This window comes from Electrophorus electricus, chromosome 16, assembly GCF_041902795.1.
Source record: "Electrophorus electricus isolate QZ-2024a chromosome 16, ASM4190279v1, whole genome shotgun sequence".
In the NCBI taxonomy this organism is placed as follows: domain Eukaryota; kingdom Metazoa; phylum Chordata; class Actinopteri; order Gymnotiformes; family Gymnotidae; genus Electrophorus; species Electrophorus electricus.
This window is the reverse complement of record NC_137512.1, coordinates 13,673,998-13,699,374: the sequence shown is the minus strand read 5'-3', so window position 1 is coordinate 13,699,374 and position 25,377 is coordinate 13,673,998. Positions and strand designations below refer to the sequence as shown.

The 25,377-nt window shown below is 40.1% G+C and overlaps 3 protein-coding genes across 5 annotated transcripts; 1 reads left to right on the top strand and 2 right to left on the bottom strand.

Moving 5' to 3' along the window:
- Positions 1 to 2,201: 2,201 nt before the first annotated feature.
- Positions 2,202 to 5,099, bottom strand: LOC113574200 (uncharacterized). Of its 2 annotated transcripts, none has more exons than XM_081698457.1 (3): positions 4,865 to 5,099; positions 3,268 to 3,467; positions 2,202 to 3,182 (listed from the first exon to the last, which is right to left on the bottom strand). In XM_081698457.1, the coding sequence occupies exons 2-3, from the start codon at positions 3,395 to 3,397 to the stop codon at positions 2,554 to 2,556; spliced, it is 759 nt and encodes a 252-aa protein (XP_081554583.1). In that variant the 5' UTR covers positions 3,398 to 3,467; positions 4,865 to 5,099; the 3' UTR covers positions 2,202 to 2,553. The 2 variants fall into 2 exon arrangements, with proteins under 2 accessions (XP_081554583.1, XP_026860755.1); XM_027004954.3 differs by having other exon boundaries at positions 2,203 to 3,182; positions 3,268 to 3,409.
- A 6,110-nt stretch (positions 5,100 to 11,209) lies between these two features.
- Positions 11,210 to 19,920, bottom strand: sh3bgrl (SH3 domain binding glutamate-rich protein like). 2 transcript variants are annotated; one of them, XM_027004960.2, is made up of 4 exons: positions 19,693 to 19,913; positions 14,039 to 14,224; positions 13,071 to 13,151; positions 11,210 to 12,154 (listed from the first exon to the last, which is right to left on the bottom strand). In XM_027004960.2, exons 1-4 carry the CDS (start codon positions 19,735 to 19,737, stop codon positions 12,119 to 12,121), a joined length of 348 nt encoding a protein of 115 aa, XP_026860761.1. In that variant the 5' UTR covers positions 19,738 to 19,913; the 3' UTR covers positions 11,210 to 12,118. The 2 variants fall into 2 exon arrangements, with proteins under 2 accessions (XP_026860761.1, XP_081555478.1); XM_081699352.1 differs by lacking the exons at positions 11,210 to 12,154; positions 13,071 to 13,151 and adding an exon at positions 13,163 to 13,757 and having other exon boundaries at positions 19,693 to 19,920.
- An 844-nt stretch (positions 19,921 to 20,764) lies between these two features.
- On the top strand, positions 20,765 to 24,679 carry hmgn6 (high mobility group nucleosome binding domain 6). The gene is made up of 6 exons (XM_027004952.3): positions 20,765 to 20,923; positions 21,763 to 21,795; positions 21,953 to 21,982; positions 22,181 to 22,228; positions 22,855 to 22,977; positions 23,792 to 24,679. Exons 1-6 carry the CDS (start codon positions 20,909 to 20,911, stop codon positions 23,837 to 23,839), a joined length of 297 nt encoding a protein of 98 aa, XP_026860753.1. The 5' UTR covers positions 20,765 to 20,908; the 3' UTR covers positions 23,840 to 24,679.
- The last annotated feature ends 698 nt before the right edge of the window (positions 24,680 to 25,377 follow it).

Here is a 25,377-nt window from a genome sequence, read left to right as displayed (position 1 = left end):
TATTTTTTGTTTCATGTTTATTTTTGGGACGGTCTTGCTTGAATACCCTGCTTCACATCTCAACACAGCATATGAATGGGGTTGGGGTCAGGGCTCTGAGTACTCTTGTGTTCATGTGTTAATTTCATAACCTGTTAAAAAGTAAAATGGTAAGCAAAACAGTGTTTGTTTTCTATGCATGGGCAGACCAAACACATAATCCAAATTAAATTGACTAATTTTCTTTTAAAGAGGTCATTATTCTGGAGGTTCAATACTTTTTCCATAAACAATCTTGATAATTAAAACTATCCTCTTAATACAATGGTATTGTAAAATATATTTGTTGGTTAAATAAGATTGTTTGTATATGTTCTCATGTCTTAGATGAAGACAACACATTCCATAAGGATTACAAACACTGTAATGTGATGGTGATGAATGTTACTTTGTAGCATTCAGTTCTGAATCAGTTTCAGAATGCTAGTTTACTCTCTTGTGTAACTCAGCACATTCTAAGCAACATTATCTGTAAAGTTAACTTTCCCTCTTTTTTTCAAGCAAAACAGGAACCTGACCTTCTCAACCAGTGTCCCCTCTCTGACACAGAAAAAAGTTAATATCATGACACGGTTTTGACCCCACTGCTGCCCTTAAACTGCAATTGTGTTTTCGTACATTCAGAGGCATAATTATGTAGTCTCGCTATGATGCCACAGAGGTCAAGCATTTCCAAAGTGAGGTAGGACATGTAGCTGTAGAGGAAGACGGCCCCAATGACCTGTACCCTGACAGTGAAGAACATGGTAAGGGGCCGCCATTATCCAAAACAACAGGCCCACCCAAGGCTGCCCGAACAAACCACCACAAACTGACATCCTCCTGTGAGCATGGAGGGCATGTGGACGGAAGGACTCAAACAGCTTCTCTGGCATCTAGGAAGGCTGAACAACAGTGCAAATAAAAGTGGATGCAAGTCCGATGGAAAACATGAATAAACCTGAATCTGCCTCTCCTCCTTTAATAGATCAGCTGATATTGTACATTTCACCATAGTCTCCTATCATGGTGGTATCATGGTTGAGCAGGGATTCTTCAAACACCAAGTTGTGCAGCTGCTCATTCACATGGATCTCCTGAGAGCACTGCTACTAGGGAGCAGGTTCACCTCCTACAGGCCAACCAGGAAGTAGCCGGCAGCCAGGATCTTCCGTGGGGAGGATGGATGGAGAGGTGTGGCTGTAAATGGCCCCTCCCACAAGCAGACCCACCATGATTACCAGAGAGCTATTGGGAACAACTGCAGGGATCCACCCAGGGCAGTGGGACACTTGACGAAAAAAAAGCAAGCACGTCCTGGAAATTACTCTTTAAATGTTTTATCTATGTTAAGTCATTTCAGCATAATTTTTAGTTTCATTCCGATCGCATCTAGTTTTTGCCATTAGGAACTGATTATGTATGGCATGGGAGTGATGGTCTGAGCACATCAATGCCCTAACAACTCATTTCCCTTGAAACATTGCTTTGCTTAGGTTGGAAACTAATGTATATTCTAATGTAAGTGACTTCTGCTTATTAGTGACCCTATTCATAAGTTTACACCTGCCCCACCGAGGTAAGTCTTAGTCCCTTTCATCATATCTAAATACTCTATCAGACATGCTTGGTCAAATATAATCTCTGTTCACCAAGAACATTTCTCACACATTATCAAAGAAAGCGTGCATGATCAAAGTGCTCCAAAATGCACCATGCCATTAGTACATACAGAACAAGACTTAAAAGAAAACAACCATACACTGCCTGTAATGTAATATTTGGCAAAAAGATTCCCCTGCTATTTCCCACCCCTTAAAAGAAAAACCTTTAAGCTCCCTGCTGTATGCACACAGCACCTCTCCGTGCTATGGTTCTCCTGAGGAGGTGGAGATGCTTGGGTGGAGGTGAGGGATCCCGTTGTAGGAAGCAGATCAGAACCAGTGAGACACGCGTGTGTGTCTCTGCCTGCCTGTCCTTTCCCCATCCTGCTCCAGCAGTCACTGGTTCCATAGCTAATGGATGCACTCAAGCACTAATGTGCACAGGAATCCCTTTTAAAGGGGAGATACATCAAGGGCAGGTTATGAAAGACCAGTGTGATGTGAATAACATTAAGATATGTTAAAGAGGTCTGACAGGCACAGTGTTTCTCATTTGTTAATTTAAAGCACAAAATAATGACAAAAATAGTAGCTGGTTAAATTTTTATTGTTTAGCATAGTCCTACTTTATTTGCTAGTTGTACTATACCATATTATAACAGCAGGGGTCAGACATACAGATTTGTTCTTTGTGGAATATAAATTTAAGCCCTCACCCCATCAAATTATCTAATATATGAATACGTCTTGCTAATTTTACATTTATTTATTTTATATTTATTATGTATTTATGAAAAAAACATTCAATTTTCTGGTTGCTACTCTTTGCAGAAGCCATGAATAGAAAAAGCAAATCAAATAAAGAAATGCACTTTGAATATGAGGAAGAAGTTAAAATGTCACCGAAGAGGTTATTAGCTTTTCCCCACACTCACTGATAGTCAGATGGTCTGGAGTATTTGGGTTGCTCTGCATTGGAGATCCGCAGTACTGGAGAGCTGAAGTGGGAGCTGACCTTTTGGCTGGGGATCCCCTGACCTGGCTCCAGGCTCAACTCCAGGTTCATCTGCTGGCTGAGCTGAAGCAGGCTAGCCTGGGGAAGGGGAGGGAGCATGCTGCAGGCCAGAGAAGAGCCGAGGCACACCAACCTCTCCTGCAGGTACTGGCTGTACACTTCAAGCAGCTTCCTGTCCAGGTAACCGTTGAGCATGGAGTTGGTGGGCGGTTCACCGTTCAGCATGATGCTGCTGTCCATGACCAGGTATCCATCATCGGGCACACATGCCTGCTCAGCCGGGATGGACTGGAGCTGCCTGGGCTCACAGTCTGTGGAGGAATGGGGGTGAACCTGGATCTCCGAGAGGCTCCTCGGCTGGAGGTCCAGGTAGGTGGAGCCGAAGCGCTCCAAGAGGTCGCCAGGGTCCTGGCTGTGCCTTGGGCTTAAGTGAGACTCACAAATAGACGAATGGAGACCAGGACCAGCACAAGGAGCCTTGGACCTGGACTGTTTCAGCGTATGCCTCACAGCAGTCACTGTTGGCTGGACAGATGCCGGTATGTCTGCCAGAGGAAGTTAGAAGGGAGCACTATGAAAAATGTAAATTTCAGCAATATAAATTCCCTTCACTAAGGCACTAGGACCTACCTTCCTGGGTGAGTGGAAAGGAACTGTAATGGTTGTCAGCAGGCGGATTGAACGAAGGCCTGCTAATATCTGGTAAGTGTGGCTCCTCTTGTCTGTATTTTAGCACATGTATGAAGCTCTCTCCCAGCATGTCCAGTCAACCCTTCAGATGCAACAGTACCATTGTGCCACAACAGAGACCATATCAGTATCCATCCTTACTACAATAGAAGATATTTATTTGAACCTTTATTTGAATTAAAGGAATACTCCAAAATTAAACCCCTAAAAAACTTTTATTCACTATTCAAACTTTAAAATGGTTAAAAATTGTTAAAATGGCTTAAGACTACATTTTGTACATTCATAAGGCATAATTGGAGACTGCAAAGTGCTTTTAGAAATGTTCTGCTAAAGCAGCATTGTAATATTTATTCAAACTCATATATGGGCAGCACAGTGGCTTTTTGGTTAACATGTTTGCCTCTCAGTGCTAGGATCTTGGGTTTGTGCCACTTCTCACTGGTTTGTGAGTGATTGTAAAAGCTAATATATATGTCTGTAAAGCATCCTTGAGTATGAGAAAAGGTGCTATTGTAAATAATATATATTGAGCTATTACCTCCTTTTTATTAAGACCCAGTAGAAAATACGGTACTTGTATATTTTATTATTTAGCTGGTATTATTTCACTGCTCCACGCTTGACAGAATGCTGTGGCAAGTTGTGCATTTCTATACATCATGACTTTTGCCTGCAGCTGAAAACATGAACTAGAGTCTCTCTATCATTGTAAGTGAACTGATGGAAAGCTGATGCAGGACAGCCTTTGGCTTGTTGGAACAGCACAAAGTTGCATCATTTTGGCTTTCTGGTAAATTCTACATGCTCTGGTTGAAATGTGCAATTGTAGAGGGAAGTAATGACATGCAGAAGCACATGATCACCCACAACATTCAGTCAAGTGCAAAGTAATGAAATAATACCAGTTAAATGATATAATAGCATTCTAAAAAAAACAAAACAAAACCAGAAACAGTTGTAGAGCATAGTGGGATGAGAGGTGAGGCAACAGAGCCAGTGGTAGATCATGACTGTGTTGCCTCCCATTTTCATTACTGTAGATAATGTTTGGGCCACCAAGAGTGCACATCTTTGAGAATTGACATAAAATGGCGTACTGCGCTTTTACAGACAAATTCTTAAAAACCTCAAACAGTTAGTGTATGATTTCTTCGGACACCTATACCATATAAAGCCCGTGCATGCACTGATTGTTTTGCATTAGCAGCTTCGGGTCCAGAGGTACTTTTACAATTTGCAGTATCTGAATAATTTCAAACTGGAAATTGGGATGTATATACAGGTCCTATACAAGTAAATAAATAGGAGTGGGGAAAACACAAATATATATGAATATATATGAATAATCTGAATATTCATCAAGATTTGGCTATACTTAAATATTATTTTTCAATGGACTAAGATTTGATTTAATGCTATTTCAGTTACATTCTGAAGTATTTAAGAAATATAAATGGAAGCTTATGTGCTTCAAACACATAACACGTCAACCAAAAAAGCTGTTTTGACAGCATCAAAAAGACAGGGTGCTTACCAGTATAATAAAGATTTTATAAGGATATTGACACCAGCAGTGTAGGATTTTCCAAATGCACCACAGACTTGCTAAACTTCCAAAAGCATTAATAACCTAAAGTCCTTGGGTAGCTCTTTTTCAAAGTCAAGATAACACGACAACAGCAGAATCTTTGATTTATCTATACCATCGGCTTTCTAATCACTAGAACAGGAACTTGGTGGAGCAATTCCCGGAGGTCATGCTCAGAGCCAAAAATGAAACTTGTGTGGTGGCAGGTCATGAATGAGCAGATCCCTTATTTCCAAGGGCTGATACTTTTTTATTTCATAGAAGTAACTTTCACTTTTAAAGAAATGTAACTAGAGTTTATAAGGTTATTTCCAGGAAAGTACATTTTTAAAAATTCTGAATTCTTTTGTGAATCTTACAGGAAAGCCAATGTTGCGCGGTACGCTTGTTACTGGACATTCAGAATTTCCACCTAACTCTTTTTATGAAAGAGTGCATTGGCCAGTATTGAAGATACAGATGGGGTTGTGGATTAACTGGACTGACTGCTTGTACCTGATAATAAAGAGCAGGAGATCTGTGATAAAATCGACAGCCTGGTGAGACCAGGGACTATGTGGTGTAGGGAGGGGGAGCAACTTACCGGCAGGTGATGTGCATACTCAACACATGATGCAACATGCTTCACTTTGTCCTTGTAAATTGTCAGCCACCAATGCTGTCAGCAGCATTGGGGTGCACATAGAACCCAGGTGTCCTGAGCCTAGGGAGGTGTGTGCCCAGGTGTTGAGCACTGTGGGTGCTAAAGGACCAGATGAACTGCCAGTAGACGTTGGCAGACTCCAGGAACCACTGCAGCTTGCGGCACATCTGTGGCCATCCATTCACTGCCTCCGCCATACCAGGCTGTATCTGCATGCAGTCCTTCCTGATGATGTAAGTTCATGTTGATGATGTAAGCGATGACCAAGGGTGGATGTAAAACTGGCGTAAAGCCTCCTGGATATAACGCTCCATGACCTGCTCCTACCGCTGGGTGGAGTGGGAAGACCTTGCACCTAGGGTGGACAGCTCCCTCCTTTACGTTTTATGGCACAATCATAGGCACGATGGGGAGGGAGCTGGGTGGGCTTGGAAGGGCTAAAAACCTCTGCTAGGTCCCGGTAAGGAGCAGGAATAGGGGTGACGTCATGGGCCTCCAGGCTCTCCACAGAATTCCATGATGTACTCCTCTGCTGAATGGAAGCCCTGCCTCACACACACCAGGGCTCGACAACCACAGACCCTAGCCCGAAGTGGATGATGGAACACCGCCTTCAGTTCTTGGATGAACTCAGGGTAGTGAGACAGCAGCAGAGAAGAGCAGGACACAAGTGCAGTCCCCCATGAGCCTGGAGATGATGAATGCCACTTTAACGTGGTCAGGCAGGTGTGGCTGGTAAGCAGAACAGAGCTTGCACTGAACCACGGACCTCTCACAACATTTGGCATCTCCGCGTAGTGATATGACATAGCATTCCCTTTGGTGTGCTCACCAGTCCGGGTGGCCGAACTCTGGCGAGATGGTCAACTACAGACCTGAGCTCCATGTTTGCTTACCCCGAGTGGCCATCTGGACAAACAAGGGTTCCGCCCAGTCCAGAGCACTCGCTGCGCTCCCCTCTTGTGGCTTCTTATTCTGTGACGTCGGCAGAGAGTGAGTGAAACACAAGTGCAGGAATGGAATGTCTTTATTCTCCATCGTAGTACAAATAAAAGAAGTACAGCGGCGAGGTAAAAGTCAAAACCGCTGGCAGTAGTACTCGAGGAACAATGTGCAGCACTGAATGAGTGTTCCTTTGGTTGGGTGCTAATTTTGTATCAAAATGTTTGAGAGAACATAGATATGTTTTAAAAAGGAATATTACACCTTGAGAGGACAACGGTGCTCTGAGTGTACAACTAATAAGCTTGAATTACTCAAACAAACCACTCAGCTTTCATTCAAAACTTAAAAACCTGCTAAAAAAAATAAAATCTGATCACAACCACCAAAATAACATTAGCTAGCTAACAAACTTTAAATTGATAGTTTCAAATTAGCTTTAGTTAACACTAGTTAGGTAACTGGGTAGGTTAGGTTAAATTAATCTAACGCTAGTGTATTTCCTTTGCAAAATTCCCGTTTAGCTAAAATGTCTTACCCAAGCACATACAGACGTCTCGTTAATGCATCGATTAGCCGTAACATTAATAGCTAGTTACCCCAGATGAAGCGATTAGTATTAATTATGTAAAAACAGGCGCAATTCCAATGTCTAGGATCTATTAGACACTAGATTAAGTGCGAACTCGATTCTCCAAGACGACATGTTGGACACTGGAGAAGAATATGCATACGTGCAGACCCTAGACTCTTTGACAAGGGCCAAATAGATGACTGGGTCTTCTCATCTCCGAAGTGGCAAAAATTGTGGCTGCTCTTGTTTATTACAAATAAGGCTAAAACCGTTTTTAAGGCCTATTAATAATCATTATCATTGTGCATGTGTATGCTTTTCATGTATGTTGATTAACATTGTGTAATTAAATAATAAATAAGAAAGGAATCTGAGTCCCCATCAGCACTCTTTAAGAAGCTCTGTGAATAGGGACCAAGTCAACTCAATATCCTGGACACCATAGGATTATGCTAATATGAATACTCAATATCCCAGAAGACCCGAGGATTAATTAAAACACTCTCTACTCGAAGCCCATATAACCACACTGAAACGTTCTTATTTTGGACACATTAAGAGGAGAACCAATTCTTTGGAAAAGATGATTATGCTTGGAACAGCTGAAGGTAAACAAGGAAGATCAGAAGAATCATTACATCTTAATAACTCTACTACAGGTCGAGTTATGGTAAACATTTTGCCAAGGACATTTTTATTCTCAATGGAGCAATGCCAATGTTTTATTCAGGCTATACTGAAAAATCCAATAGTCCACTGCATTACACCAATACAGTAATTAACCAACATTGATTTAGAGCACAAAAACTGGAGTCAAATGCAATTACGTGACATGCACACGTAATCTATATAGGTAGTATACTTTTTGTAACATTTATTGTGTTTTATGACATTAATTCAGCCTTATTTTCAGTGGCAAACAGTTATGCCATAACAATTTAATACATAATACATAAATCAATGCACATATACACATTTATGTAGATAGCTTTTTAAAATTGTGTATTGTCATGGAGCAATACAGCTTTAAAATGGTAAAATTGGGAATATGCAAATTACATGCAAATTAAACAGCACAAATTACACAGCACAGCCTTCAGCTGTCAAACTGCAGGCTGATCTCAAACCTTCCATTTATTTCCAAGATCCTAGAAAAAGCTGTAGCTCAGCAGCTGAACTCATATCTGAATCAGAACCAGATAGATGAAATCTTTCAGTCAGGGTTTAGGCCTCATCAGAGTATGGAGACAGCACTCTGCAACTACTCACAATAGTTAATGATCTGTTGTTGGCTTCTGACCAGGGTTATGTTTCTTTGCTTATATTATCTGAGTGCAGAATTTGATGCTATAGATCACAACATTTTACTAGATAGACTCGAAAATGTTGATTAGGGGAATAGTCCTTTCCAGGTTTAAATCTTATCTAGCTGGTCGCTACCAGTTTGTTTACATAAATGGAGACTTCTCAGCATACAACAAGGTTAGCTATGGTGTTCCACAAGGATCTGTTCTAGGACCTCTACTTTTTTCTTTATATATGCTACCTCTAGGTGACATTATATGTAAACACTGTGCTAGTTTCCACTGCTACGCTGATGATCCTCAACTATATGGATCCCAGGCTCTCGCTTGAAGCTCATGTAAATATTTCTAGGACCGCCTTTCTCCACCTCAGGAACATTTTGAAGATTAGCAACATGCTCCCTTCACATGATACAGAAAAGCTAGTCCATGCATTTATCACTTCAAGATTGGACTACTGTAATACCTTACTATCTGGTTGTACCATTAAGTGCCTAAACAAGCTCCAGCTACTTCAAAATTCAGCAGCCAGAGTTCCTACTAGAACTACAACATTTGAAATTAATGAAATTAAATTTTTGTATTGATTATAAAGTATTTTTAATGACCTACAAAGCACTGAATGGTCTTACCCCACAGTACTTTACCAAACTCCTGGTGCATTATGACTCATGTTTGCTTAGACCAAAAGGTGCAAGCTTTTTACTGGTATCAAGAATAAGAAAATCTACTACAGGGCGCAGAGCCTTTTCCTATAAAGTTCCCAAACTCTGGAATAACCTTCCTGTAAATGTTTGAGACTCAGACACAGTCTCAATATTTAAGGCTAGTCTGAAAACCTATCTGTACAGTCAGGCAGTTTATTAACTACTTGGCATCTTAGGTAATTGTGTACATCTGGGGGATCATGGGTATCGAGTTATGGTAAACTGGGGTATTATGATACTGCCACTTCACCTCTCTTTTGTCACTCAAGTTTGTTGACTGAGAGTGGCGGAGTGCTGGTATTCCAAGGTGCCCTCATGCCTGTCTCCTTCTGGCTCTATCCTTTTAGCTGTGCTGCCATAGATATATCTTCTGCAATCCACTATACCGCCACCCAAGTCAGCTACTCTGTTGATGTGCGTTCCTATGCAGGATGGGTTTCGGACATACGCACACCCTTGAGACCAGACTAGGACTTCTAGAAAACTGTACTAGACATTGATTGCTTATTTCTTTATTTTTATTATTTCTTTATTTTTCTCTCTCACACTATTTATTCTGCTCCTTATTGTTTATATTCTTGCTATTGTAGTGTCTGTTGTTAGCCAGAGGAGGATGGACCCCCCCCCCCCCCCCCCACTTTGAGTCGTGCTTCCTCTCAAGGTTTCTTCCTCATGCTCTAGGGAGTTTTTTTCTTGCCACTGTCGCCCTTGGCTTGTTCACTGGGGGTTTGGACTCTTGACATTTGTAAAGATGCTTTGTGAAAACAGCTGTTGTAAAAAGCATTATATAAATAAATTTGACTTTGACAGCACGCGAATTCAGGCAGAAAACTAACCTACTTATCATTGTGTATAATTTGCAGATTTTCACTTAAAGTTTTTCTTCAGAAGGCAATGCACATGCATTACCCACCATATCTACCTAGGTAAAGTTGCTGCCATTTCAAATTCAGACAGAAAACTAGCAAGCCTTATGAACTAGCTAGGTTAACAGTCGACCACTCTTGCTTGCAGTCAGTGATGTACTATATTGACTTTCAAGGCGTAGTAATCAGTAGTTATGACGAGTAATTAGCTAACCTACATTAATAAAGCCAGTTAGTTAGAGAGATGATGAGACTCAGTTATCAACAATTAAACAGCAATATGGTCAAATTAATAAGCACCCACCAGCAAATCAATAACTTATCAGAGGTGCCCCCGCAATCCTTGGCAAAGAAAGCAAAGCACAAGGGAGAGAACTGTTTGCCCTTGTATTTCCACCAATCATCAATCATCACTCATTGTATTAGTAAACCAAGATGCAAGTGGTTAGAACAACAGGAAATTTCTGACTGGCTGGAGTTTTGGCACAAACATTGCAGTGTTTGTAAAAGTTGAGAGAGATTTGTGGAACTTTGAGTAAATATAGTTCACAAGCACGTAAGAGTTTTAAGTACGTTTTCACATTTTGAATGAAACCAGAGTTTTTGTGCAGGTCTTTAAGTTTTTATGAAAGCAGGGTGTCTTTAGCAAATCAAGTTTATTAACTGTATGCTCAGAGCACCACTGTCCTCTCAAAGTGAAATAAAAACATATCTATCTTCTGTCAAACATTTTGGCACAATATTAACACCATACTGTGTGCTTTAAATAGTGGGAGAAACAAATGAGACAAAACAAGGCACAGGTGTACATGGTCTCAAGTGATTGAGAGCATGGCAGGTGTGTGCATGCACATGTCACTGTGAGTGTGTCCCTCAGGCAGCATGCCTGGTGCATTGTGATATTATGTGGCTTCACCGTGATAAACCTGGCTTCTATTGAAGATTTTATGCATTTCTCCACAATGTGCCTCTTATTTAAAACAACATTCAACAAATGTAAATTATTGCATTACATTTAACCTATAATTTTGATTAGAATATGAAAGTAGTATAAACCTGAAAAATGTTTTTAAAAAGTTGTATAAAACTTGTATAAAATATTCATGTGATCAGTTTCTGTGGATTGTGTTGCCCTGCATATGGGTCAAGAAGTTCTGCTCTAATAAAATACATCTGTAGTTTATTATATATAAATAAATATAATATGCACTTCAGATGCACCCCCCCCCCCCAAAAAAAAAACCAGGATGAAACATTTTACTCAAACAATGCTTTATTTTCCTGCTCCCTTTAACAATATCATTCTTTAAATTTTTTGGCATGAGTTTTTCCTATTTGCTCACAAAACAGAAACAAATAAACGTACTCTATCAAGACACAGAATGAGGTATGGGTACACTAAATTTTTTTGTTGTTTTTGTTTAATAACACTGAATGACTTCAGCTAGCCATGAGAACCCCATTTAACAAATGATAATACAAATGATGGCAACATCTACTTCAGATTTATTTGAAAATACATGATGTTGATGTGGACTGACTATAGCGAACTGTGAAAATGAAACTAAATCAGAAGCTCGGTGCATTGTATCTCTCCATTGGTTATCAGCACTAGACCCTATACTAGCAAACACCAGAAACATTTAAAGGTGAACAAGACATAACTATTACTCATTATAGCCCTTTAACATCATTTAACAGGGAATAAATGTTTTTTGCACACACATGAATTTATGAGCAAAATTCAAATGAATTCTAAGTGCATTCTGTGTGTTGCAATGCAGATAGTAATTAATCACCTGCAAATGGCACTTCATAAATTCCACCATACGAGTGTACACTTGACAACGGGCTCGTGTTTGGACTTTGGAAACAGCAGGATGGCACACAACTGGAAAGAGCAAGCAGTTCACTGATGCGGGGCACTCACATTGTCTCTAATACATACAGAAGCAGGCATGGCCCACATGCCTCTTCTGGAAGGGACAGCAGAGACTAAAAATATGGCAACGGAATGTTGGTTGAAAGGGCATAACAGGTAGTTGTGTCTGGAGTGGCTAGAAGTGAAGGGTGCAGGGTGTGAAGGGGGCAGGGCGGGGCAGGGGAAGCACTGGAGCCCAGCTGCAGTCCTGTAGCCACAGAGGGCGCTGGAAGACGCTGAGCATTACTGCTGCTCTTTCTTGGCTTGGGCTTCTGCCTCCTGAACAGTTAAAAAAAAGATAATTTTTCAGCTCAAACGATGTGAAGAATGAGGAGGTTTGCACCGTGCATTACTTGCCAGTGCTACTAATGACCCAGACAAATAGAATCTTTCTCAAATGATCATTTCATATAGGTAAAGCCTGCTAACACGCATCATCCATCATAATTACGTAGCAGGACATCAGAATTAGGCTAATTTCTTCTTTTTTTTAACGAATAAATCAATGAATGAAAGACATGAATGCATCTGGCTAGATGCTAAATCCTTATAACACCCAGCTGGGATTACCATGAAGTATATTCAGATCAGAATTTAGCATTATGAACAAACCCTCTCGTCTGCTTGTCCATAGTTTTTTACTTTGCCCCACCACTTCAATTCACCAACAGGCAGCCAGGGAGCGCTAGAGAGCCAACAACAGGCAGCTCTGCCTATGATTCACAGGACTGATGCTAAAGAGTGATGCTAACCTCATGCCTTTTTGTTCAACACTCCTGATCTAAGGTCAGTGCACTCTAAACACTAATCACCTCCTTTAGGGCTCAGGAACTGAATTTAGATGTGCAGTGAGAAAGAGGGGGTTAAGCAGGGCATGCGGAACAAAGCCAAGTCCCATCCCACAGGACTTGGGGCCCACTGAGGCATGCCGCTGGCCTTTAGTGAGGGCAGCCTAATTAACAGCAGTGCAAGCCTGGAGAGGGACAGGCCCATTACTTTGCCATGTCAGGGCAGCCCTACAGGGGTGGGAGACCAGCCTTGCCAAATCTGATAGGGCGGCTGGAGGCCGTACCGCTACCATCATTTGCACCAGTCAGATTCCAGTGAGCGAGGATGTTAATAATTTGTGAGGTGGGAATAAAGAGTTATTTTCACAATGGTGTGTTTTTTTTCCCTCTGCATTTGTTTTGCATACCTTGGAACCAGGGGGTGCGGTCAAGCCTAGAAATGCATACACAGCATTGTCTTCCCGGGCATCGAAGAAGGCCTCGTAGTTCTGTGCAGAGGGGGTGCATACCATAGAATTACATTAGGCAAATAGGGACGGAGTCTGCATGAGGGCATGACTCTTCCCCATAATACATTCTCGAAGCTAAGCCAGACAAGCCCAAAAAGAATACTGAATGTAATATGCACTCATTGTGACATTGGCTGAGGTACAGACAATACCACGAAACTGATACATTTGGATTGTCCATGTTTAGGTAGGTGTGTGTGGTCTGTGCTCTTAGAGCAGGGCAACTGTGTGCTGCAGTCTTTCACACATACACACATGCACACACACATACATGCACACGCACACACATGCACACAGAGTGTGAGCCATGCAAGAATAGGTCTTTTCCCAGCCTCTTGCTCTTTGTCCATGGAATTTAATGCTGCTTGTTTTTCATTTGCTGAAATATGTCCTGGCTGCATTCAAGTTTGACAGGCGTCCATGCTATTGCAGCAAAACATAGAGGAGGAATTTGCTGTGGGGGGAATATGGGAGATGCAACACTAGTCTGCTGTTTCAACAGATCAGAATTATTAAATAGCAGCATACAAGTTGGGCAAAACTTTTTGGGAGTGGGATGTCTTTTTCTTTCATTCTTTCCCAAACCTATGCAATTAAAACAAACAAAACAGATATTCACTTCAACTCCATTTTCCAGTTATATACTTATAGATTTATAGTTAATTAACTGAAATCTAGGTAAACAGGGGGTGAAAATTCATGTCATTGAACTACAGAGTCAAGTTATTACACAATCCAGAACTAGAGTTTGGTTTCAAGGTCTGGAGCTGAATGCTTTTGACCCTAATCCTAACCCTGGCCTTGATCTCAAGTGTGGTTCCAATCAGATGATTACTAGGGCCTTAAAATGGTGCTTTAGGACTGACCCCACAGTATCTCTCCTCATTGAAGATCTGCGGCGGAAGGGGATTCCCTGTTGCCGGTCGAGAGTCTTCTGGTATATTCTCTCGCATCCATTTCCTGTTCTCCTCGTTGGCAGCAATGTCACACTCTTCAAACTCGATCTTATTGGCTGCCAGGAAACCCATGACATCCTGCTGCTGTTTCTTGATCTAAGTGGATAGAGGCGGGAGGAGGATTAGGCTGGTGACACTTAGCGAATGCTCTTGTGACGATGGTCACTGACTCCAGTGCCCCTGAATTCAGGACAAGATGTTCATTAACATCTTAATGTAAACACTGTTTGAAAGAGGAAATGGGTTCTTAGTTTTTGGGTTTATTCATTATCGCACTTCCTCTAACGTCTGTACTTAAAATGCAGACACAGAGGAAAATTAACATCCCTTTGTTTATTATTAGTGGATCTAATTTTCAACACGGAAAATTTAATCACTCTAAAAAGCTTAAATTGTAAAAGTTTATAGGTTCACTGCTTATCTTATTTGGATGTACAAAGCTCACATCAAAACAGATATCTACTATTGAAGGTATACAAAACAGTGCCAACACATGCCCACAATTCTAAAACACTATCCTTAAATTGTCTCCTTTGATTTAAAAATCTAATTAAATTTTAAAAATAAAATCTAGGTGCTTTACAGTAAATTAGAGAACTCACAAGCTTTTTTATTTGGAACATAAACAAAAGCAGCTAGATGGAATGCAAAATATTACTAAATCAAACACAATGTAACCTGACCCTCTGAGAGTTACTCTGCATTGCATCTAAAGTGAAAAGCCTCCAACTGCAAAAACAGAACAAGGCCAAACTGAGAACATACTGCACAAGTTAGTGGGTGTGATGTTATTGATTACTGGTGTTCAACAACATCTATAGCTTCAGTGCTGAAAACAAGCCTGCCTCTGACAGTAATCTGAGCATGAAAGGTTCAGAAACATGACTGCCCAGTGTCAGTCATGCTAGAAACTACAGAATTAATCTGGGATTAACGGACCAGTGGCACACTGTAATTGTCTTCATTGTGGGAGAGGCTTGCCGATAGCAGTGAGCCAGAGAGTTGGCCTTTGCTTTTCCCTTTGAGGAAGCGACTAGAGTCAGCCTGATCAGTCAGAGGTGGCAGGCTTTAAGGTGCTGTGCTTGGTTTGACCACAGGGGGCGGGCTCTGAGAGAGAAGAATGACCCTAGAAGGAGAGACGGAAACCAGGAGATCTGGTGGGACTCGGTCTAGGGAGGAGGGAGTTGGTCAAACGCACACCAAAAAAGGCTTGCTGCGGGGGGAAATCAGCTCCGGCCCATTTCCAACTGCTACACACCACCAGGCAGAAAGATGGACAGGCAGAGAAGAGCCACGTAGCTCACCGTACGTGTGCACCAAAACAGCTATGCTTTTTTTTCCCTCTCCAACAGGCCACCTGAGGACCGACCATGTGCTGAATGATAATGATCTTAGGCAAAGTGGCCCAGACGCCCGTTAAGAAGTAAATGCTTCACTTTGCAGATGCACAGTGCTGGGAAACGTGCAGTGCCAGCTCAAGACCCACTTGTCTGCTGTGCAGAACTGACCTATGCAGAGGCTGTTTGCAAACCCAGCTTGTTTCAATGCGTAGTGTACAGGGATAGACCACAGACATGCAAAACCTGGCCCCTGACAGCTCCGCCATGTGCTGTGTCGCCTGCGGAAGGCCTGGAAACGGGGCTGTGCCACTGTGCAAGCACTCCCAAGAGAGCGTAAGAGGATAGCGGCCTTCCCCTCTGAGTGCGGATTCTGCTTAGGAGCTTTCACTCACAAACCCTCCATTGTATGGAGGCCAAGCTAAATCAAATTTGTGGAGGAGAAGAGCCAAATGCCTCCTTTGGTTTGAATACAGCACAGATCTGTTGAAATCAACACTGTGCAAACCCAGGGGATCCTACAGGTGGCTGCGTCACCGCACCCCTGCTTGCTGCTGATTGTGGGTGGAGGTCAGAGGTAAATAACTTCCAGAATGCTCTGCCCCTTCATTTATCAGGGAGCAGGGAATGTCTAGAGTCACAGAAGACAAATGTGATGATATATAGGGGCCAAAATATGAGCACAGGAATTCAAACAATGCTGGCAGCAGAATATTAGAAAAACAATATTTGCCCTTCCAGTTATAGAATTTTAGTTAACTGCACAGCTCAGACACAGCTCATACAATATTAACTTATGATAAACTAAGGGAGGCATTGTGAAATGTCCTAACTGAGGTTAATGATTGATTAGTGTCAGAGAAACCTGTGACTGATTTGAGAGAATAGAGAACATTCTTTTGTCTGTTTATTACTGCAATCTCTCATGGCATTCATGATAACAATAAATGTTTAGGCATGATATAATCTCACTGATGTCCCTGCCTGATTTACCTGATCAGGGTCTACTGTCATAGCTGTGGGGTCTACTGTCATAGGTGAGACTGAATTAATACCAAATCAGTCTTCTATAATGGCCTGCAGCATCAATCCTCTGTACTAATAAGTTTCTACTTAGACAGACAAAAGGACAAAATCATTAGTAACTAAAATATTCAGCAATTTAAAATAGGTGGATTATTTTGAACACTGACTAAATACAACTTTTCTTCAGTTGAATATCTGGATTATCAAGACCCAACGGGTTTGCGTGTACCCAAGGTGATGCTGCCTAGAGAAAAGAATGACACGAATGGGAACTGCAAACACTCCCATCACCGCTTTATTTTTTTTTTTTTATCTCTGTATCTCCGAGTCTGTAATGTAGTGTGAACTTGCTTTATGGGTGAAAGCTGATATGTGGGCAGTAAATACATGTTAGGCTGTACAATTGTCCTGGCTTGTTATATATGGTGAATCTGCTTTACTAATGTTAGAGGTATACAGCCTCTTTCCATAAGAACTGTATAGCTGCAGAGCAGAGAGGTTGTTAGCTTCAGTTCCTGGTATGAGACTGAGGGACAGTTATGAAGGACCCAAGGATCTGGACCTCAGCCCAAACAACACACCTTGACGAGAGTGAGGTCACTGCTTTCTGTCCAACTTCCCTGTTCTAGTTTCTCACTCCTCTAAGGTTGCAGCTGCTTTTAGCTATAATTTTGAGCTAATATTTACTGCAACTTTACTAACTATTTTAAACTTACATTATTCAAGCAGTGCATTGTTGCATACTGATACTTTCAGAAGTAAGACTGCAGCATTGTTATTACGTAGTGTTACTATAAGATAGCTCTGTGAATCGTATCCAAGAGAAACAGCAGACACACTTAAGATAGGCCTAGTAATGGTACATAAATGGGTCTATTTGATGGCTGTAACTGGGGTAAATGCTCAATTAATGTCTGCATTAATATCTCTCCAGAACACCAATTGCTGTAATCAGTTTGTAAAAATGGATTCTTGCAGTGTTTCAGTTTTTGCAATATAGGTTCTGCCTAAATCTTGAGCTCTACATCTTTGGGATATACACAATTATCCCTTTTGATAACAAATCATTCTGTCAAACTACTTGAACACTTTAGTTACCCTGATGATTTTACTGTTTACTGGTCAGAGAGTAAATTATGAGCTAACAGAACACTTAAAAACAACATGTGCAAAGAAAGATACTTTTATTATGTACATTTTTGCAGGAATCAGCCATGACCAAGTTCTAACACCCCCTGATAAAATATTAAAAGCAATTTCTAACCTCAGGTTCTGAGTATAGATTAAGAAACCATTCACTACATGAATTAATTAATAAATTAATGTATGAATAATCAATCGGAGTCAAAGTTTCGGCACACTTGGTGGCTATGCTATTATAATTTATAATTCACTCAAAACTGGTGAGAAAAGTCCTTAGGAGACACTGTGTTTTTGATGGATAGATATGTCATTTTCATTTAACATTTGATCAAGAAATGTAGGATGAAGTAATTGAGCAAACTTGCTTGGCCATATCAGAGTAAATCATGACTGTTCCAGAAGAAAAATTCTTAAAATGTACAGCCATCCAAAAAAATCTAAAAAATAAATTCTAATCTGTGAAATTAGAGTCGGTTTCTAAATATAGGCTTTTAAACTCCTATATCATGTATTTAAGAGGCTTTCTGGCCTGTGCAGTGTGCCGTTTTGTGACTTGGTTTATAAAGCAATAAGCTCATACCTAGTTACTCTGTTATTCTGATGCCATGACCCAGTTAAAATATAATGATGTCTATAAACCCTTGAGAAATTATTGCATTTTCAGAGAAACAATAAGTGAACATTCCTTAATGGCTAAGGCCAGGGAGAATTTGGTACCACTTCTAATTTCATTTGATAAAACATTTTCATGTATGCGGGCCTTACTCTGAAACATTTTAATAATTTACTAAAGAGTGAAATGATTTCAACACAGTAGGCCTACTGTGAAGCCTAAAAAACATTCTATATAGTATATAGAAATACAGAACTGTATCATGAACACTCACTTGTGACTCAGGGTGAGGAATGCTAAGTTGAAAACACATTTGCAACAGGAAACATGTATTTCATAAAAGTTAACCTCCCTGACATATGAAGGAGTTTTTTTTTATATCCATCATCCATCTGAGGAAGAATTTAAACATTTTTACTTTTGGAAATGTATACATCTATTAAAATATTCCAAAATGTCAAATTATCAGAATAAACCAGATTCAGTCTGCATGGAATTCCATGGAGCTCAACAATCCATGGGCTGATCACAATATTTTGACATTTGAACTCTCAGAACTCCCAAAGGTCTCATTCTGTCCAGATTCTAGAAGGTGTGCCATGATGTTACATAACTTGGGCCCTTGAACATAGCATCATCAGTTAACTTACCAAATTAGGAGGAGCTAGCTAAACTCAAGTCACATCTGCAAACTGTGGCTTTGGGGAATAGATCACTTAGGATTGTTAACACTATATGCACATTTTTATAGCTTTTTTAATTTTTTTTTTATTTTAACAGATAAAAATAAGCATAAATATGCTAACTGAAACTGACCTACTGTTAAAAAAGTACTTGGCGAGCAATTAGCAATTGGACACTTTAATAGCTTTATCACCACTATAACATGACAACCTCCCAATGCCGTCATTTGAAAGCATTGTTCCCATTTGTAGCCAGTTTTGTGGCTTGAACGTAGGTGACAAAGACAGACACATTGACGGATCAGGAAATGACTGCATAACTGAAAAATAAATAAATAAAATTGCCATTTCAATGCCATATTTAGAGTTGTTTATTCATATTTATATCTCGATTTCCTATGTTGGCAATGTTTTAAAAGGGTGTGCGTGAATCGCCATTCGGGATGGTAGCTAACGATGTGGAACAGCTGGTCTGCTTCTCTTACTGCTAGCTAGCTAGATCATTTGAGAAGAATGTGAGAAGATTCTCTCGACAACATCCTGTATCTAGTTCCTACAGAAAGCAACTAGTTAATAACGCAGTATGCCTCTGAAAAGATTTTCAGCAGCGTTTAGATCATGCCACGACATGATGCTAGCAGCTCGTGTTTAATGCGCATCTTTAAATTGCGTTCACTTGAGCTGGTAAAATAAACTTCTGACATCAGTTACTAGCATCATACTTCCCATGGTTTTACATGTAACGTTTCTCAACGCGCTTACCGAGGTTGATCCAGAGGACGACGCAATGTAAACTTTGATCACCATGTTCTCACAATCCTTACGAGACGGTAACGAAGAGAAATTTCCAGCCAATCTTTCGAGCAAAGCACCGGTGGTAAAATGCCAATGAGATGGAATGTGCACTTTCCTTATTCAAACTGGAGGCTAGTATGCATGCAGAAGCCTGCGTAGATCTCGCTGCACCGCCCCGTCTCGACATGGACTTCACAAGTTCCCCGCCTCTTACCTACCCCTACCCCGCCTCTTCTCCACATTACACTACTAAAGTCATTCATTGTGTGTGTATGTGTGTGTGTGTGTCTATATCTATCTATCTATCTATCTATCTATCTATCTATCTATCTATCTATCTATCTATCTATCTATCTATCTATCTATCTATCTATCTATATATACACACATACATACATACACGTTCAATAGTCTTGACAGTGTGAGCTCATCTACAACTTGAATTACTTGTTGACATTACTCGATATAAATATCATTCAGTTACGTACTATAAGGCCTAGTGTTTCAGGCCTTAAAGGGCTTATGGTAAAATGTATTAAGGCAGAATATCAGTTTCCTTCCAGCGAAATTACTTATCGAGAGACCAAATGATGCCACCTACAGGCGTCTCACAATTCCTCACACAATAAAGGCTTTTTGCTGTGAATTTGGCATAAGAAAACACCGGCAAGAATGCAGTGGGTAAAGGAGGGCGCCATTTTGAACCTAGGCTAAATATAAGGCACGGCATTAAACTATATGAAGACTTGCTTTCAAATGGCTATAACTCTGCGGGATTTCTTACACCATATTTCCAATATAACATAAAAATAACAGGAATATACTAATCTTAAGCACAACATCCCATTGCTATAATAATAACAACTATTCACTGAGTAATGGGATGACTTTTTTCTACACTTCTCTGACACTAAGCATTTCGCGCGTATGAGAAATACCGGCTCGGTTATTCTTCTTGTTATGCAGCTCCCTATTCTCGGCACTGATTGGTTTAGACGGACGTCAATCATGTCTTAGCCGCACCCCTCCCCCCATTCAGCCACTAGCTTTAATGTTCCTGTGTGTTTACTACTGTAGCTAGCTTAGCATATTTAGGAAAAGGAGACGGTCACGTATATGCTGTGAGTCCTCATCAAAAACTCTTGGTTTTGGTAGTATTGCAAAGACTCTTCAGGAATCCAGCATGCCCAAAAGAAAGGTATGTAGTATGTTTGTGCAGATAGTTTCACTATGAAATCAGAGAAACAGTTAGCTATTGATGGCTCGCTGTTTATTGTGAAGCCATCTCTACAAGACTTGGCTTTACGTGTATTGCCTTTGTTTGCAAAATATGTTGTATTATAAAAATAATTTGTGGTTAATTGTGTGAATTTGTTGCGATACATAGAACTTTATTTTGTAGTATTATTCAGAGTGCACTCGTACTCCAGTAAGCTTGCTCGTTGGAGTCTGAGCTTGGTCTCCATGCTGGTAAACCTCAAGCAGCCATGCTTTGCAGCTACAACTAGCGTTAGTCACTGTGAAAATGGCCAAGAACAAACGCTATTTCTATTGCCATACGACCCTAAACAGGCCTTAGAACGACTCTTAAAAACGACAAATCAAATGTATTTTAAGTTCCCCTCAGCGAGATATACTCTCACTGCAATAAAAATATATATTTGTTATTTTTTCTCTTTGTTCGTGCTGCCAGATGGCTGTAATTGCGCCCATTTTACTGCAGATGGCGCTGTGGTCGTTTGTCAGCCCCTCCCCCTCTCCCAGATCTCCCTCCCTGATTTTTAGAGATTCTATAGGGGTTGGTTGTCCAGAAGGGTCATACTAATAAGGGGTGTTTGAGATGTCAGAGTTACATTGTGAACTGAACACTCAGACTAAAAACTCTCAGACTGATAAAATGTTTGTGACGTCTGCTATTTATTTGTTGATGCTATCCAGGTGAAACCCATTGTAATGTAAACAGTAATTTTGTAATTTTTGGAAAATATTATGATTTAATTCTTTCTGATGAATGTAATGTAATCATATCTCTTATAGCAACAGGGAGCCGAGGCTGATGCAAAGGAGGAGGTATTTATTCCTTTTGATTTTATTTGCATTTCGTTTGCTCATTTAACCTTTCCAGATGAAGTATTTGCTTTTGTACCATATCTTTGAGGATTTTGTTAAAGCTATTTTTTTTTAAAGTTATTCTATAAGAATTTGATGTGTTTTTCTGTCATTTCAGCCCCAGAGAAGATCGGCACGATTATCTGCAGTATGTAACCACATTGAAAATAATATTCCATTTTTTATTAGCCAATTAGCCAGCTATTATTAAATAGCTGTGTAATTGCAGTTTTCCCTTTGCTGTATTGTCCTTATTATTTGAGTATGTTTGGTTGAAATTGACTGTAGAATTGTAATAAACTTTCACTAGTTATAAAAGTATAGTAAACCACTGTTTCATTCACAGCGACCAGCTCCTCCTAAGCCTGAGCCTAAACCAAAAAAGACAGCTAAGGTAAATACAAATCAATAATGTGAATGCATTTATTAGTCATTGACACTTCCTTTTCCAAAGACATAGAGGAATCTCCTATATGCAATCACTGTAAAATGCACGGTGCAGCAGATCTGTAGCCACTTTTGCAAATAATAATAATCAAAAAACAGTTTGAAGTAGCGGTATCTTATTCTCACCATACCATTTTGAAAATTGCCTGCTAAAATACATTGTGGTGAGTGTGAAATTATGACCTGCATCTATTAAAATGAACAGAAGCATGTCTCGGTTAAAACAGTAGCAACAATCATCTTAAAGTCAGAATTTAGTCCATGTTCCACCCATACGTAAGTCTGTTTTTAGATCACTTCAATAAAATTGACTAAGGTAAAATTGTGTGTCTTTAGCATACTGATCACCAAATAATAGTTGGTGGATATAAGTTTCCCTTAGTTGTTGGGTACTTCAACACTGCAAAACTGAAGAAGCAAAAATTTTACACTAGTTAACTACAGTTAGAGCAAGAGGACAATTGTTTACATTTCTTTCTTTTACATTTTTTTTTTACCTGAATATGCTGGGAGGGGTGACTCTGTCTTAAAGTGCTCTTAATCATATTATTTTGCTTTGAATGTCCCTGACAGAAAGACAAAGTGGTCAAAGACAAGAAAGAGGACAAAAAAAGCAAGGCAAAGGCCAAGGAGTCCACAGAGCCAGACGCCAACGAGGAGAACCACTCTGAGAACGGAGAAGCCAAGAGCAACGCGGTATGTTTGCTTCTCTCTGCTCCATTAAGTTCAACAGAAGTGTTCTACTTCTAATGCTTATTCATATTGACTATCAGTACCATTTTATGTTAGCTGATAGCAGTAACATTGGTTCTTGGTCATTGGTCTGGGTGACCTCTGCACAGTACAGATTAGTGCCCTTCAGACAGAGGTTACTGTACAGTTTAGTAACCTACTGACAGAAGTCAATTTACAGATCTCTGCACTGTAGAGCATCCATCTTGCTTGGATACATAAGTATGAATAATTGCCAAACCCTGTTTTAAGTCAGGTATGCTAAAGCAGGGTAAACACAAAACTGTCTTTTAGGAAAATGGTGGAGAAGCACCAAACATACATACCAGGGCACAGGCGTTCTGTAGTTACAATTCACCCTTTTTCTTTCTGGGACCCTTTGTAGCCAACAGGTAATACAGCTGTGGCTATTTTCACAAGTAAAAATTTTGCTATAGCTCAGTTGACAAGCTTTGAGCTTCTTGTATCACCAGATTAATAAGGAAATACTTGGTGTAGATACGTACCCGAACACTGTTATGTTGCTTCCATTGCATAATTGTGCAACTGCAACTTTAACATCCTTACCATTTAAAATTTTCCTGTTTACGATAACTTAGAAAAACACCTGACTTCTCTATGGTCTACACTTAATGAATATCATTCCTCAAATTTATTATTACACTGGAAAATGTAATTGGCTGAGCTGTCATAAACAAATAACTACCCAATAATTAACTAATCTCATGCATATTGCATATTCGCGTCTGACATGATCTGTGCCTTTCTCTTTCCTTAGGTGGAGGAGACTCCTCAAGAAACCAAGGAGGAAGCAAAATCTGAGTAGCACCACTGCCACCACCCCTCTCCCCCAACCACCAGCCCTCTCTTTCTGTCTGTCCCAGCCACCCCACCCTTTCCTCCTGTGCCCTAAAACACTCCTGGTCTCATGTTGTTGCCCCTCTTCAAGGCATATTGTTAACAGAGGAATATTTTTATCAATGATTTTATAAGTATCAGTACAGATTTTTAGCACAAACTGAAGCTAAACGCAGAGTACCTTGCAGATTTGCAGTGGTCATAATAAAGGTCTGCAAGACGAACACACTAAAAATCTTTTTTTATTTTAATTATATTTCGTGAGTGTTGACAGCTTGTTCGATCTAGTAAGAGCATATCTACTTATGAAGTGTTAGTGTTGTCGTAGTTTTTGTTTTCCTTTTTGTTCCTCTCTTCCCAGCCTGCCCCTCTTCTCCCTGTCTAAACTATATTATCGTATAATGAGTGATTTTTTTTTTCTCTTTTTTTACTTCATGTATGTGCAGTGAGTCTCTTTGCTCTTGTCTCTTGTACTAGATTTTTTTTCTTCATTTCAATGTATTGTTCATAAGACAGAGGAATACCAAGAAAAAAAAACATCTAAAAACATTCCGGGGCAGAGTTACATGGGCTAGACTTTATTTCAACGAACCCTGCAATTAATAATTACAATAAATAAATAATAATATTTTGTTTAAATTTAAAAAATCAAGAGCAGCTCATCCAAGCTATGCTGTTATGAGATTTTCTAAACAATTACATTTTTTAGGATGAAATTCTAACGTTTATTGAAGTGCGCAGGTGTCCATGTACCCTATCTAATGTTCTGGATGTCTCTTAATAAAAGAAAACCTTAGAATTTTCCTCATCTTTGCTTCTCGGAGCTTTTCTTTATTGATGTATTTAAAAATAATTCAGTTGAGGGTAGTTGAGTGATCAGTTTTTGAACATAAAATTAATTTGCATTTTTACCATAGTTTTAATCATAATGAACAATACATGGTCTGGTGTTTGGAGCCTTAGTTTTGAATTTTCATGTATTTTTCTTACTTTTGTTTTGTTTCTTCTCTTCCACTACACCTTTTGAAGTATTTCTGTTATGCACCTCTTTTTGATGGTAATGGAAACTGGTGGGTTCAAATGGTGTCAATGGATGTCTGACTTCTCTTGCTGATCTGAGGGCATTTTAGGTGTATTTTGTTGCAGCAGCTCTAATTAGGATTTGAAAAGGGAGGCTGATCCTGTATCAGCATGAAGGACAACAAAGAAGTCTCTAGAAAAGTGTAATCGATCAGTGACTCAAAGGTGGATGGCCACATGCTATCCTTACCGTCGTTATTTCATGGGTACAATCACCCATCTTCAACACACTGGTAATGTGCTCTTTGAAAAGGGCTGTTCAGCTCTTGCTGTCGTTTCAGCTTGAGCCTGGCTGCCTGTCACTGGGCAGTGCTAAAGCGCAACATTACATGCGTAATGTATGACCTCATCCCGGCACTGACTCGTCTCTTCATAGCCAGTGAAAACCAGGGCCAGCTCTGCTACAAAGGGAGACGTCAGATGATC